Raw genomic sequence first — 16,171 nt, 5'->3', positions numbered from 1 at the left:
AGTCACAATCTGTAGGCAGAGGGCACAGTATTTAATGTATTTCATGTAATCTTTGTAAAACTGTTTTGGTTGTTGTGATGGTGATGGTGTGTGAGGAAATATGTGTGTGTGCATGTGTGTGTGGTTGCCAGTATGACAAGGGGATCAAGCCATAAGAGAAAACATGGGATTATGCTCAGTTTTGGAGACTGTAACATTCCTTAGGGATTTTGATGACCAAAGTCATCACTGTCACCAAAGAATGACAAAAAATTTGTGTTGTCTGTTGTAATGGATTGAATGTGTCTTCCCAAAGTTCCTATGTGAAAGCCCTAACTCCCCTTGGGATGGTATTGGGACATGGGATATCTGGAAGGTGATTAGGATATGAAGGTGGAGCTCTCATGAATGGGTTGTTGCCCTTCTAAAAGGGACCCCAAAGAGCTCTCTCACCCTCTTTCTTCCATATGAAGATACAAAGCGTAGTCATCAGTCTGCACTCCTGAAGAGATCTCTCAGCAGAACCTAACCACGCCAGCATCCTGATCTCGGGCAGCCAGCCTCCAGAAATGGGAGAGACCAATTTCTGTTGTTTCTATGTCACACAATCTGTGGCACTTTGTTTCAGCAGCTCCACATGACTAAGGCATCTGTTTCTCTTTGTTTGGTTTATAATGCATCATCAGAGCAGACACGAAAAGGCAGGGGTCCCGTGCTGTCAGGATACCCTCATCACAGCTGGCCACTCACTTGGGATATGGTAACAGTCTTTGACGTTTTCTTGGATGCGTCCACTCCTCTGTGTGCAAGCGAAACGTGTTCTTCTTTATCTTCTTCAGGACTTGGGGAGTCAAAGATGTCAGGGCTTGAAAGGGAAGACTGGATAAAGCCAAAAGAAAATGCTTTTGTCAGAGTTACACCTTAGCTGACGTAGCTTTTATTAACATAATGCAGTACGCTTTTCAAAGCACTCAACACTTATATTTTGTTTGTCTCTTCATTATAATGCCAGGCAGAAAGTGTGCTATTATCTGTGTGCTAGAGAGAGTGGCAGAACTGGGACTAAGATGATTTCCTTGACCAGAGATCTTTCTTTCTATGGGATCTTTCCACTGATGCCTGTTGGTCATTTCATCTGTGCAAGCGTCCACCTATCTATCTTTTCCAGCTCCCTCCATCCCTCAGAGACCCTCTCTTTTTTGTAAACATTTGCTACCATGTGCCAAGCACTCAGCTTGGTACTGAACTTGACAGGGACATGCCAGACACGGTCCCTGCTCTCACAGGGTGGACAGTCCAGTGGGGAAGGACATCAGGTTGAGAGGAAGCTGCCTCTAACCCGCCTCTCCTCCCTTCCCTCCTGATCCTTGCTCAGAACCACTGAATCTGCTGCATAGTGAAGTGCCTAAAAGGACTTGTCTGAGAGGAAACCATCTCCGGGAGTAAGGGATCAGCAGCCCTGCAGTCCAGTGAGCAGTGTTATCTGCTGCCCCAGAGAACCGCCCTGCCTGCCAGCACACCACGTCATGTCTAATCTGCTACCTGCTGCTAAAACGCTGCCCTCAGGGCCATGGACAATCATTATCCATTCTGGATTCCATCTTTGCTAAGGTGTATTTACAGAATGGCAGCATCTCTTGGTGAAATATGAGGAAACACTCCTACCCCTTCTGCCTTGCTGTGAAGATTGAAAAAGCTGGATGAAAAAAAACCAATTCACTGGAATCACCTCATCAAAGAAGATGACTATGTTAGAATTTCCTTATTTTAGGACAAAGCAAAGAAAAAGAAGAGTTCCTGTGGCAAGGAGGAATCTTCCAGAGATGTTGCTGGCTGAGCTCCTATTCAGCCTTGCCTCTGCGCCTTCCACCTCTGCAGCGGGAAAAATAGCCATGTTCAGGGTCACCGTGTGGCTCCATTATAGAAAAATCAGACCTACAAATACTATTCAGTTTCTTCTGTTTGCTCTACTTACATTGAGGGAATGTTTAAGCAATGTTTTAAAATGAAAAGGTCTTGTTTGTTAATCTTCAGTTAATCTGAGAATCCAATTACCTACATCCCCCCCCACCAACCAAGCTTTCTTTTACTATAAGCTTAACTACCTTATAATGCCTCTTATTTTCAGATTTTATTCAAAAAGCCAGTTTCTTCCTATATAACCTATGATTCATGAGCTGTCAATCAATGTTGGCTCTTTGAATTCAATAAAAAGCTCACACTAGGTTGAGAGGCCCCAGGCTTCAGAGACATGACTAATGTATTTCCTCCATCATTCCCTCCAATTGCCTTTTAGGAATATGTTCACACCCAGTAGTCCCATTTTGCTATGAAAAAACTAATGGGAAGGAGCTAATGGGAAGAAGGGTAAACAGGAATGGACAGGAATGAAGGGAAAGACCACAGCAATTGTACTTCTTTAAAGCACAAATGTATCCTGCTGCTTTAAGTCCACAAATAAAATTGTTTCATATAATATGTCAAAGTTCGAGCCACTATTTCATAAGCTTTCTGCAGACAGGGACCATATTTATCTCATTCCCAGTCACAGCCTTGGTACCTGGAGCAGAGCTGAGCCCACAGCAGATAACCATCAATATTTGTGGAATGAGTGAATGAACAAACATGTTATCTAAAGGCGGGGTGAAGATGACATGCCTTTACCCAGTCTCCCCCAAATGTATCTGAACCCCCAGACATAGGCTGTAGGGACCAAGAGTGTGGTGTGGGGAGGAGGGCGGGTGGAAACTCAAACTTCTCTGTATTTAATTCTGTTCTGATACCTTAGGGTCCTCTAGATCTTGAAAAGTTGAGAGGAATTTGGACAGAAAACAAAATGATGAAGGATGCATAGAGAATATATCAGAGGTAGCCTGGAGAATCCCAGGGACGGGGGAGCCTGGTGGGCTGCCATCTATGGGGTCGCACAGAGTTGGACACGACTAAAGCGACTTAGCAGCAGCAGAATGAAATATTTAAATACAGAGATACTAAGAAGCAATTAAATAGTCTGTGTGTTGATAAAGTGTTTGAGGAGCGTGTGGAAAGCTGAGAGGGAAGGAAGGTGGTGCTGACACAGTGCTCTCTGTAATAGTGAAAAAGTAAGCCACATTTTCAAGCCTTTCTTCCCCAAAGATGGCACTACACAGTTAGATATGCTTCCTACAATGAGGAAAAACAGGGCCACTCAATCCACACTTCCAGACTCAGTGGATATGAGAGACAAGGTCCAAAGGAAGTGGCATTCTTTTTCTTCTAAATGACCACTCCTTAGGTGGGATCATTAGAAAGTGTCCTGAGAAACCTGAAAAAGGTTAATTCTTTGGTATCTGGGTGAAGGCTTTAGTCCCACAGTCCCAGCAAGGACAAGGCAACTCAATATATAGAGACAGACAGACCCACACACATACAGACATACATATGCTGCTTGCAGAAGCATCACGATTTTTCTACAGTGACCTTCACTTCAGTGTTTAGGATGAACGGAAACATACATGTCCAGTGATACTGCACTGGCTAGATAAACGCCCACGCATTCCCAGGCTAGAGCACGAGGGGCAGCCACATTCACTGTGGCATGATGGGAGGGCATGCAGTAATGGGGAGAAGGTGCACAGTGGAAGGGGAAAGCAACTTCCAAAGCCATGTATTCTATGTGGGCCTGTTTTGAAGAAGTGCAAGATACACAGCAGGAGGTGAACAGGTCTTAGCTCTTGGGAACAAGACTACAGGGAACTTACTTTTTTCTTCACCCTTTTTGTGCTTCAAATGTGGTACAATAAATGCATTACAGGTTTTGAATAAGAAACAAAGATATTCAAAATGACCCAAACAAAAACTTCTTTGGGTTATCTGGAGTGTTCTGACTGTTCTCTCCTGCATGATCAGGTGCCTGGTACGTTTGAAACCCATCTCCTAAAGGTCTATGTGGGGTTCCGTGCAGGGGTGCCGAGGATACTAAGCCACTGCCAAGCACTGGAGAGCAGCTTACCCTTTCTTCCCCACAAAAGTTCTCTTTTGTTCATAGACCAGCCTTACTCTCCTTTCCCATCAGAAAACATGACATTTTTTTCCCCTTACCAATTTCACTTCAGGTTCAAACAAAAATCCGTGGATGGACAGAGGAGGAGAGTGGCACGAGCGAGTCCCCACCTCACTGGCAGATGCACAAAGAACTAAAAGGAGGAAGCACTGCCTGACTCCAGAAGACTCTCCAATTGCTTCCAGCCAGCAGTGTAGCTCATAGACCTCCCTCTCCCAGAGGGTCCTCCAGTCAGCCACTCGCAGCACAGCCCTTGGCCAGAGGCCCCAGTTTCTCCTGCTTTCCAGCCTCGGGAAGTGAGGAGACACTTACGGATGTCAGAGACTGGGATGGAGGTCGCCTCCCCGTGGCTTTTGGTCTGCTTGTGGTTGGGTGACTGAGTTTCTCAGTAGATGATACCACGGAGTCAAAACCTTCTAGGTCTAAAACAAAAAGACAACAGATTTTTTAAAGTGCATCAGTAGGAGTAAGGGAAGGTTCTTATAACATGCTGCAAGCACGTCTTTTCCTTAATAATCATCCTTTATGTCTGGTTTATACTTCATCATTTATGAAGGTTGTTTTACATCCTTTGGTCACCTCATCAGTGTGATTCAAACTGAATGAAAGAATCATTTCCGCCTCAGTTTAACAAGCTAACATGGAGGAAAGAGTCATGATTTTTCTCCCCCTCTTCAATAGCTATATTCATAAATCTTCAAAAGCTACAGAAAGAGAAATAAAGGAGGACTCCTCTTTCTTCCACAAAGCCAAGTCCATTTTGATAGATACAACATTCATGTAGTTGCAATACAATAAGAACTTATCACAAGGTACCACATCCCTGGGCAAGTGAACGCTGGTTGTTGATTCCAGAAGACAAGCGATGGCAACCTTGTCCTCTGGCTGGACTATCACCCTACTGTTAGACTCTTAACTGCCTGGAAACAGACAGCAAGCTTCTGTTCCCTCAGATGACTCACAGAGCCCCATACCAGTCTGTTTCCAGAAGCATCACTCAGCAAAGACAATATCATCTTCAGTCACCAGTCTGCTCACTCGATCTCTCCATGATGACTGAGCAACGACTCTGCCCCACACAGAGCTGGACACCAAGGCAAACCCAGTGAGCATGGTAGAAATGAGCCTGTCCTCAGGGCACCCCCATCTTGAGGACTGATGTCTCAGATGAACGGCACATCATTCAGTCAGATCATCACTGCCTTTACTTTGTCACCTCCTTCAACCAGATCAGGCAAAAGGGGTGGCCTGGTTCTACAGAGTTCTGGGGATTTATAAACCAAGTGTAGATCTGTGTGTGATGGACAAAGGGATGGCTGGCAGAAAGGGACCAACCTTGAGACTCATTGCTGCTGGTGAGTGGGACCACGCCCCCTCTTCCTGACCAGGAGACCATGCTTCATCGGCCGTGCCTGACACTGCCTTCCCAAACCATCCCTGTTCTCCCAACAGAGCCCCAGTTTTGTTTTAGGACAATGTGCCCAGCGGAAGCTTGTTTGGACTAATCTGGTGATGGCGATCCCGCTCCTCATGGCCTGCGATTGGTTTAGAGGTGGCCGTGGAGCCCAATTTGGGTCACTGAGAAAGGAAAGGAAGTCCACGAACAGCCTCTGGGGGAGATTTCCTCTCTGCCTCTAAACCTCCTCTTCCTTCCTACTTGGGGAGCTGTTGTGCAAGAATAGGATGCCTGGAGTTGTGGATAGGCTTAATGTCCTTCTAAGAAGAGAAAGACACCAGGACCCACTTATCCCTCTGCCATTTGAAGACACAGTGAGAAGACAGAGTCCGTGAACCGGGAGGAGGGGACTCAACAGACACAGCATCTGCTAGTGCTATCATCTTGGCCTTCCCTGCCTCCAGAACTATGAGAAATAGATGTCTGCTGCTTAAGTTCTGTCACGGCAGGTGTGGTGGACTACGACAGGCATGGATTTTGAGCTAAGCTGTTTGGGTTCAAATCCCGGCTCCACCACCAGCCACCAGTGTACCTGGCATGTTTCTAGTCTCTTCCCATCACTTCTTTTTCTCTTTTGCCCATACCCCACAACATTTGGGACCTCAGTCCCTGACCAAGGGTTGAACCCATGCCCCCTGCACTGGAAGCATAGAGTCTTAACCACTGGATCGCCAGGGAAGTCCCTTCCTGTGCTTTTCCTGCCATTGCACAAATGACTAGTACACTCTTTTTATGAACCATGAGGGAGATGCTCTTGGAGATCGTCAGGACAGCAGAGCAGAAAAACACAAAGAGCTTTGGTGACTGATCACCTCAAGGAGCCACTCGACAACCCTGAAATGACAGTGTCCTGACTTCTCACCATGTGAAATAAACTCCCCCTCCCCTTATGTCAGCTAATTTTAGTCAGATATTCTTTCTTTGCAACTGAAAGCATCTTAAACTGCCACAACTGCAAATATGCTGGCTCGGGACAGAAAAGATAAAAACGATGTGTGTTTTTTTCCCCTCCTTATTTTGGGGAGTCCTCCTTTGTTGAGGGGTACCATAAGCAGTCTGGCCGTGTGACAGCTTTATTCTATTAATGAACAGGCAGGTGCTGTCTGCAAACTACTTCCTTGAGTGGAATATGCAAAATCAAGCACAACTCACTGGTCAGGACAAACCATTACATTACCCCTGGGATTAGATGACATGACTTTATTCCAGCACCTGGTGAATGAATAATTACTCTACATGAATTCATCTTATCAGGGCAAAGCAACTGTAACCAAAGGCTAACTCTGCAGAGACAGCACCAGAAAAGCATCAGCGGTGCTCTGAGGCCAATGAGGAGCTGATCAGCACCCAGGGCCACAGAGAGGCTTCTGAAAAGGGCCCCCACTCACCAGCCAGCTCTGTGGAGATTGGGGTGGGTCCCTCTAGAGCCTGTTCACTGGCCTGACCCTCTCAGGGGCCTTACCTTTAAGAAAATCTTACTTTCCTAAAAGATTCCCCTTCAGTCCCCGCCCCAGGACTCACTTCTACCAGCTCCATGTTGTCTGAAATTGAAATTCCCAATTACACACTTGGATTGGTGCCAAAGGCCATCATCTGACACTAATATCTGAATTAATTTTTTTAATTGTTGTTTTCCCCAATTATAAATGGAATATGTGCACAGTGTATACTTTTTCAAAGCCATAAAATGATAACAACAAAACAAAGTCAACTATAACCTTACCGTGCTGAGACAACACTATTAGTATTTTGGTAGCTTTCCCTTTAGGCTTTTTTCTATAAATAGACTGCCTAGTTCACATTACATGTAGTAATGCATTCTGCTTATTTCACTAAACATTATATTCCATGTGTCTATTTTGATTGTTGTAGAATCTTCCATTGCACTGCAGTTCATGATTTACTGAATCAATTCCTTACCAATGGGTAATTAGTTTTCAAATTATTTCCTCTCTCTCTGTTGTTGTTTTATTAAGGAGGAGTGCTGCACAAACATCTTTGCACACACCCTACATCTGGTGAATTTAGCAGATTCTCCGGGCAGCTCCTCAGCTGGGACCCTAGAGGAAGGGATTAAGGCCCAGGGCAGGGAGGTCTGCTGGCAGAAGGGTGGAGGTGGGGTGTGGAGGGCACAAGGCACTTGCAGGGCACAGAAAGCCTGGGGCGGGGGAGCAAATGCTGAGCAGAGCCAGGAGGGAAGGAGGCGAAGGAGAGGGTCACAAAAGTTGCAGTAAACAAGCCAGCGCTGAGGGCCTTGGCCGGGCGCTGCGGGCCTTGGCCGGGCGCTGCCAGGACCTGAGAGCCACCACCTAGACCATGGCTCCATCCTGGACACTGAAGCCAGCTCAGGAGGCAACACTGAGCAGGCTGAAGCTGTGAAAGAACAATCAAAGGCCTGCTGACTCTGGTTCTCCACCTTGGCTGCAGAGAAGAGCCACCTGGACAATTAAAAATAAAAGGGCTCCTGCCTGGCTCCCACCGTGGGACTGACTGGGTTAGTCTGGGCTTTCAATCTAGGCCAGGCGGGCTCCCTGTCTCCCCAGGTTTATTAGGATGTTAGTAGCAGAGGCGGGGGGCAGGGCAGGGGATGAGTCAGGACTTGAGCAAGCAGAGGAGAGGAGAGGGCACTGGGCCAAGGGCCACCAGGGGGGTGGCAGAGGTTCCAGGGTCTAGTGAGGCATCGGAAGTCAGGCTCCTCACAGGGTGGGCCCCCTGCTGACCTGGTGGGTGGGCAACAGAGGTGACAAGTCAGAAATGTGGCAGCTGGGATGAGAGAGGCACTCGAGGAGCCCAGCATGCAGAGTGGGGCAGGAGAGGGGACAAGGGGAGTTGGTGGGGTGGCCTCGGGGCCCCCCTTACAACAGACCCAGAACATCCCCTGGTGTGCAGGTCAGGCAGCACCCAGGAATTTTCTGTTGGACTCCATCTTTGCTTCCGACCCACCCTCCCGAGCCCGCTGAAAGAATGAAGGCCCCGGGGCAGTTGAGAGTTTGACACCGTGTGAGACAGTGGTCTGTCCTAAATCACACTTTCCAAATGACTCAGAGGGCTGGTCTGTGTGCAGCACATGACGGTGAGCCCCGGGAGGGCAGGGACCCGTCTTCATGCTCTCACACTCAGCGCCTTCCTGGGGCAGGCACATTGGCCGTCTGGTGAATGAAGGAACACACGAGCAAGCCCACGGATGAACCGACTCTCTCAAGAAAGAACTCTGATTACAGGCATGCAGCTTATAGAGTGGGGGCTGCTGGTGGGCTGCGAGGAGCGGCTTGGTCAGGGAGGCTGTGGTGGGCAGCCTTTGGTGCCAGGGCTGCAGAGACAGCCCAGCCGGCCCATCCATGCTGTTTCACTGGCTGAGGTCTGCACTAAAAAAAGTCCCACACAAGCTGAACCCTGGCCACTCAGCGAGCAGCCTCAGTCAGCATCCCCACGACAGATGGCCCAGAGGAGCACCTCGTCTCTGTCATTCCACAATACAAGCAGGGCCGAGGCCTGCAGGGGAGCTGCACTCTTAACCTCCTCACACAGACTCAGCTATATGGAACTTTCTACAGTTGGAGCTCGTAAAAAGCACTTTGGGGAAATAACAAACAAAACCAAAGTGCCAGAAAGAAGAAGATGCACCAAAGATGAGGTCACTTGTTGAAAAGGGAACCTCAGACCTTGAACTTCAACTCACTTCTGCTTTCGGACAGTGGAGGGGGCAGCTCTTCAGCAGTGTAACATAAATTTTCAGTGGCACAGAGCATGCTCTCATGACTGTGGCCGGGGCAGCTGAGATTAAGGCAGAATTTCCATGACTAACCCATTGTGGTGTGAAGAAAATGTCCCAATTTTCATGGTGGTTTTGAAATGAATCAGGCTGAAACCTGATATGAGCTTTCTCAGCCTGGCTAGAAATTTTTCCTCTTAATAAAAATTGGTTTTAATGCCCATAAGCCAATCCAAAACTCTGGAACTGGCAAATGTGGGGTATTTTTTTTTTAAGTTAGTTTCATAAGGATGAGAGGCCCTGAGCTTTTCTGATACTTGGAAGACGAACCCTCTGCAGACATACGGGGATAATTCATGCTGGACATGGAGTCGGCTTGGAAATGCCTTTGGACTCTTCATGGCACAAGGAGTTGCCCATTTTCCATAAGTTTCCGTCACACCCTATTTAGTTCAATTAGAAAATGTGGGCTCATTTTCCACTGATGGGAGGGATGGTACCAGTGGCCACAGGTGACCTGAAACACACCCACTGAAAACATGGAGGAGAGTCAACAGCCTGAGGCGGGCCAGTGGCACCAAAGGAAATGTTTGTGAGCTCCTACGTGGCTCTGTTTATTTACTGTAGTTCACTGCTCCTGGAGTAGAAGTTTCCTACATCTGAAGCTTGGCAGCATTGCTCCCTCCCAATATCTCTGGAAACCACACCATCCCTGCATGTCCTGTCAAGGACCATTAAAGCTGCAGGAACTTCTTGCATGGAACCATGGAAATGAATTTCTCACTCCAAGTCCTGTACCATCCCACAAGCTGCTGCCAGAGGGAGATGTGTAAAGTGAAGATCTGAGTATGCCCCTTTGCTGCTTCAAGTCCTTCCTGAGTGCCAACGAAATCCTGGTGTCTTCATGTGGCTGATGCACCTCTGTCCCTCAGGTGACTTCCTCCCCTCTCCTCCCCTCTCCTCTCCTCCCTTCCCCTGGGGCCATCAAAGCTTGGCTTGGCAACTAAGATCTCTTCCAAGAATCCAGACTGCACTCTAAACTGACCTGAGTGCTCCCTAGAGACTCATCACTCCAATGTCAATGTTCAGCACCCTGAACTAACAGTCTCTGTTGGCCTATCTATCTCCCTCACCAGCCAAGAAGCCATGGCTTCTACCTGTGTTTTTCCCAGGCCTAGCACCATACCTGGCTTGCAGTGAGTGTTCAATAAATGATTATTGAATAAATGAACAAACAACCTTTCTGGGCTTTGGTTTTCCCACCAGGAAAAAAAAAAAGGAGACAGTTATCTGAGCTATCAGCTCTGCACAGTTATTCTTTAATAAATGAGAGATTATGTGAAAACCCTTTCAGATCACGCAGGTAGAATTTTGTTTTCAGACGCCAATGATGGAGCTGTGGGATCTGGGAGCAGAGATTTAAGAGCAAGGCTAAATCTTTAAAAAAAAGAAAACCAAGCCACAACCAAGATTTTTCTTTTTTTAAGATTTAAGATGAGAAAACTCTAAACCCACAGGGCCACAGGTATATTCTCTACAAGGAAGAAGCATCTCAAGGTAGTCTGGTCAGGAGGAAATCTCACCCTGCGTGGAAATCCTTTGACTCATGTGAAAAATCTGTGCAGACTGCAAAGATAGGCCTGTTATGAAGGGTCAGTGAACACCTGCATCAGCTGAGTCACCAACTGAAAAATTCTCATTTAAGCAATGATTAGATTCTGTGGGAAAATAAGCCCTCCAAAATGTGTATGGATATAGCAGATTCACTGTTTTGTTTTCATTTATCAACCAGGGTGAAGTTTTCAAGATACAGGCGGCTAGGAGTAAACAAACGTGAGCTACTGGTCAGCCACCCTACCACTCCACCCTTCATGAGAGTGTGCTCATCCAGCCCTCCCAAAAACCCATGCCAAGCAGGCTACTCTGTTCCATAAACGAGACAGGGAGGTCACAGGTGAGACAACATTATCAAGGTCACAGTCAGAAAGTGGCAGGGTGCACTCTTAGATTCACGCTGGTGACATTCTTTCCATTACAGAGCACTGGACAGACAGCAGTGTTCCTATTGGACCTTCCTTCTCATCCAACTGATAGTGAATTCTGAGAATTGTTCCTCCATCAAGAGCAAGATGCCAGGAAATGTAATTTGTGTGTGTGTAGAAATGACTCTTTGCTCTGAAAAGAAGCTGCCTTTGTTCTATTTTATTTAAATGTGCTCTTAAAAGGACTGAAAAGGGGGCTGGCTTCTTTAAGGAAATCTCTGGCAAGAAATATAAGGTGTGAGGCAAGTTAAGGGAGAATGTTGGTCTATTCAGTGCGGAGTAACTTTTATATGGAAACTTGTAGCTCAAGAATAAAAGAGGGAGATAAAGTTTGTTTACTCATTCACTTAAACATTTGTTAAGTAACTACTGTGTGCCAGACACAGGGAAAGTTCTGAGAATAAAAGGACAATCACTTTATATCAGTACTATCCATTAAAGCTTGCTGGGATGATGGAAACTGGCTATATCTGCACTATCCAACATGGTACCACTAGCCCCTTGTGGCTGACTGAGCACACAGAACACGGCTAAGTGCAATGATTTAAATTAAATTTAAATAGCCACATGGGGCTAGCAACAATGAAGACCTCTAGCGTGCCCCTACATCGTGCTATTTCTTCTCGTATGTGCTCAGTCCCTAAGTGAGACTTGTGAGCCAGGCTCTGGGCTAGGCATAGAGGTGGGGTGGGGGGCGGCGTGCAGCGATGAACAAAACAGCCATGCACCCCACCCCATGGAGCTCAGAGCCTCTGGAGAGAGACAGGATTGTACAGACATAATTACAAATTCTGCTAGCTAATACGAGAGACAGGTAGAAGATGAAATTAGCAGTGACAGTCTGGTGACCTAATTGAGATCAGCAGAAGGGATCTGGGAAGGGGGTAGGGTACATCTTCCTGAAGTCTAGCACAGAGAAGTAAAGAGCTTCATGTGCATCCATAGCCAGCAACGTGGGGGGAGGGGGGATGTAACACTTCACTTTTGCATTCTGTTAAAAATTGCTCACTACAGGCCCAAATTTGTTATTGAAAATGATTTAGTAAATAATGTATCTATTAGAAATTGTAGTTATGTTAGTATTTGCCAGAATGTAAACTGGCGCAACCTTTCTGTAATGCTGTTTGGCAATATCTGTCACAAAATGTAAATGTGTACACCCTCAGATATTCTGCTTCTAGAAATTAACCCATAGCAATGTTTCTGTACATGTAGAATGACATATTCCTGAGGCCAGGGGCATTCAGACTATTTACCAGTGTACCTCCTAAAATAATTTTTAAAAATCTATGTACTCCCTTACACAGGTTGACATCTAAATTTTCCACAAATTTTAGTCATATAATTTCTATTATAATTTATTATATATATATTATACAATATAATTTCTATATTATAAACATTGATATCTTAAAATATAACTATTGCTCTCTTGAATATATTCAATGTAAATCTGATACCATACCAATTTAACAACCACCATCATCCATTTAAAAAATCATGAATAAATTTTTCTTTAATGGTTGGAATTTCTGCATCACTCCTTTCCCTTTTTGAATTCATATATCCATCATACTTCCACTGCTGAATTTTATGCTAATGTATGTTTTATGCTTTTGTTAATTTTATCCATTGTTAATTTTTCATCTCTTCCTGCCATATGAACATGTATATAAACTGAAAATAACTTTTTCATTTCCTGAAATCATAAGGCTCTAGGTATAAAAATGACTTTTTTCTGGATTGACCTATCATGATTACTATGAAAATGATCAAAACATATGTATACACATTTTGATAAGGAATTTAATAGCATAACAAGTAGAATTTTATTTGGCATCTCCCTCAATCAGTTCATGTGTATTTATATTCAGCTTGATATTGATTCTATTCCTATTTTCCACTTTATAGATATAAGTGCCAAGAAACTCTGTTAACACAAAAATAAGTAGACAGGAATGGAAAGAATTTTGTTATCACAATGTCACTTAATTCTTTGAAGTCCTTCCAAGTTACATACCAAAAATCAGACAGTGGGCTAACATCAAGAACTATTTTTAACTATCTATCAATGAACAACTCAGTGGGTACCTCCTTCAATTTGGATGGAAGCAAAAGGATTAGAAACCAACTGGCTTGTAAATGGATTTTTTTTTTGGTCCAGTCAATAGGGTCTTTTAATTTCTCAAGTATAACACCAATCTCAGAATTATCTCTGAGTTTCCACCAGAGATTTTTGTACCCCTGGAGTGGGCAAGAGATTGGCTATGCCACATGAGGTGAGAGAGGGCAAATGAGAAAGGGGAGTGAGAAAGGAAAATCAGCGTGACATCAGGACTCTCAGGAGATGAGTCTGAAGACAAGAGTACATAAGAAGACAAGGTGCTATCTGTGGCCTGGGAGATCTCCATGGTCCCCCAAGGTTCATGTCATCCTATTTGCAGATCATTGTCCTAAAGGTGATCTTTGCAACATTGCCCCTAATGAACAGGTTACAGTAGAATCACACAATGGAACATCATGTAGCCTTTAAAAATATGTGATCTATGTGACTTACGTGGAAAGATGTCAAACACACATTATTTAGTACAAAGGAACAAGTAAGGACTAGAACTGTACTGCCACATGATAACATTTTAAAAACTTCCATCCAATCACAGAAAGACTTCTAAAAGTATGTACAACAAGTTAACAGTGATTATCTCAGGAAGAGGCTGAGATTCTAGGGAAATTTCCCTAACTTCCCGGATTCTTTCATTTTTTTAAGTGAGCACCTTTTCCCCTTTGTAATTGTGGGGTGGGAAGAAGCTGTTTAATATAAAAAGACAACTGAGCAAATCACATGTGAAAAGATCTCTGATACAGTTATCAAAATTTCAGCTGATTTATGTGTTCAAGAACTTTCCTAATTTCTGATAACAGGAGTCATGGTAAGAATGAGGGGTGCTATGTGGTTCTCTTACTGAACCACAGCTATATCAACTACCACTCTGAAAGAACCTGTTTTGTTTCAGCCATGTCACATCATTAGCTCTAAATTCTACAACAACCCTCTGAGACAGGTGGGCATTAGTAACTAACCCTGTCATATAGAAGAGGAAAAAGGAGCTCAGAGTCTCTTAACCCAGATTGCAGAGCTAGGAATTCAAATCCAAGCGCACTTATCTGAAAACCCACGGTCTATGTAACACACCACCACTTTCCTCAGTGGTTCTGTGGGATTATCTTGCCTCCATATAAGGGTTTGCTCTGGCTACTCAAACTTATTTGGATGACAAACATCCCACCTTTTACATTTTTCTGTAAGAATTGGGTGAAAAAAATCATAATGAGTATTTTAAAGGTGAATGAATTTTTAAACTTCATAAAAAGTTCTGCCTAAACTTTTATGCCCTTAATTCTTAATGATTTAAATTTCCAGATGGCCAGCAAATCTCTTATAAGCAAAAATCTTTAGGCCAAAGAAAACCCTGGATGAGAACTCAGAAAGGAGCAAATTATCAATTCTGGGTTAAAGGAACTAACAGAACTAGAGGAAGTGAGGCAAAGAGACAAATGAAAGAACAAGCTATTTAATCTTATAGAGGATTCAGCGGTTACCAGCAGAGTAGTTTTCTCAATGTCCAGAAAACTCAGCTAAAATAAACAGATTGAGTCAGAAAAATAAGACTACAGGGCTGAACTGGGCCCTTGGATCACTTCTTCTAAGCCCCTGGTTTAAGGATAAAAAAAAAAAAAAAAAAACAAGCTCCTAAGAGGCTGACACCCTGCTGATGGCTCACTTCAGTGGGATGAGCCGCAGGCAGGCAGAGGGTGCATATTCTTTGAACAGGGCATTTCTTCTTCAACAGTGGTTAGAGAAAGAGGAGTGGAGGGCAGTCAAAGTAGCAAATTTTAATGCACATGTGAAAGAGTATCTCAATGTCCAGAATATGTACTCCAAAGCACATCAAGTGCCAAAATGATGCTGAGAGCAAAACTCGAGGAGGAAGTTCCTCCTGGCCGAAGCACTTGTTCTACTGTGCTGGGCAAAGCTGCTAGAAGGATTGGCAGGCCCCCACACTCCAGTCATGGGCAAAGGCAGAGGAAAGAGATACTAAATATTTTAAATGCCCTTACAATTCTGACATTCCACGAGTGATTTTTTTTAAACAACAGGCAATTATATCTCTCTAAAAAATTAAGCTAATTGTTCATTTCTGGGTGCTGTTTTTACTCCAGCTTCAATACCTGCCTCTGTCTGGGGCCTATCATTTGCCCCCACCTGTTCCCTCCTCCTACACTGCATCTCTACAGACCTGTGCTAGACCAGTAGTTTTCCAAGGTCACTCCCAAGAACTGGTATGCATTCATAACAACAACGTTATCTCCTAAGCACACGTCAAGTGCCAAGAAAAAGAAGGTCAATGTGGTGAGTCTCCAAGTAAGGCAAGTATGTTCAATTTTTAAATTGGAGATTATCTCCTACCAGATGATGGCATTTGCTTTTTAAAATGTGCTTCATTAGACAAATAAAAATTAGCAGCCCTTCAAATTAAAAGGCTTTAGAGGGGGGAACTGAGGTAAATGAGTCTGTGAAATTCCAAAGATTATAAACCACCTCAAGAGAAAGGACTCAGGCCTGGAGAGGTGGAGAGTGCCACGATAGGTCATTGGGAAGCTAAATAAAGATCTTCTGACTTGAAACTAGGGCTCACTGTTCGCTGACACCTCACCCTTAGCTTGTCACCACCAGATCCAATTCCCTTCGAATGGCACCCCCAAGCTTACTCCACAAGAGCACATCACTTTTCTCACTGAACGAACCAAAGGCAGTGGGAGGCAGAGTGGGCTGAGGTTCCCAGCCCATGCCTTCCCAAGAGTCCATGACTAAAAGGAGTTTGATAACTCAGCTTTCCTCCTTCATAAAGGGCGGTTTGTCCAGAATGCTTTTAGTATGA

At 44.7% G+C, this 16,171-nt stretch overlaps 1 protein-coding gene across 4 annotated transcripts in view; it reads right to left on the bottom strand.

Annotated features, from left to right (window-relative positions):
* SH3KBP1 (SH3 domain containing kinase binding protein 1) overlaps positions 1-16,171 on the bottom strand; it is a 331,078-nt gene that overhangs the window by 10,784 nt on the left and 304,123 nt on the right. For all 4 annotated transcript variants that reach the window (XM_040266529.1, XM_040266527.1, XM_040266528.1 and 1 more), the window contains 2 exons: positions 4,334-4,443; positions 730-858 (listed from right to left, as the gene is read on the bottom strand). In XM_040266529.1, coding sequence (XP_040122463.1) covers positions 730-858; positions 4,334-4,443 — 239 coding nt within the window. The remainder of the gene's footprint in view (positions 1-729; positions 859-4,333; positions 4,444-16,171) is intronic.

This window comes from Oryx dammah, unplaced genomic scaffold (assembly GCF_014754425.2).
Source record: "Oryx dammah isolate SB20612 unplaced genomic scaffold, SCBI_Odam_1.1 HiC_scaffold_23, whole genome shotgun sequence".
In the NCBI taxonomy this organism is placed as follows: Eukaryota; Metazoa; Chordata; class Mammalia; order Artiodactyla; family Bovidae; genus Oryx; species Oryx dammah.
This window is presented reverse-complemented; position numbering and strand designations above follow the sequence as displayed.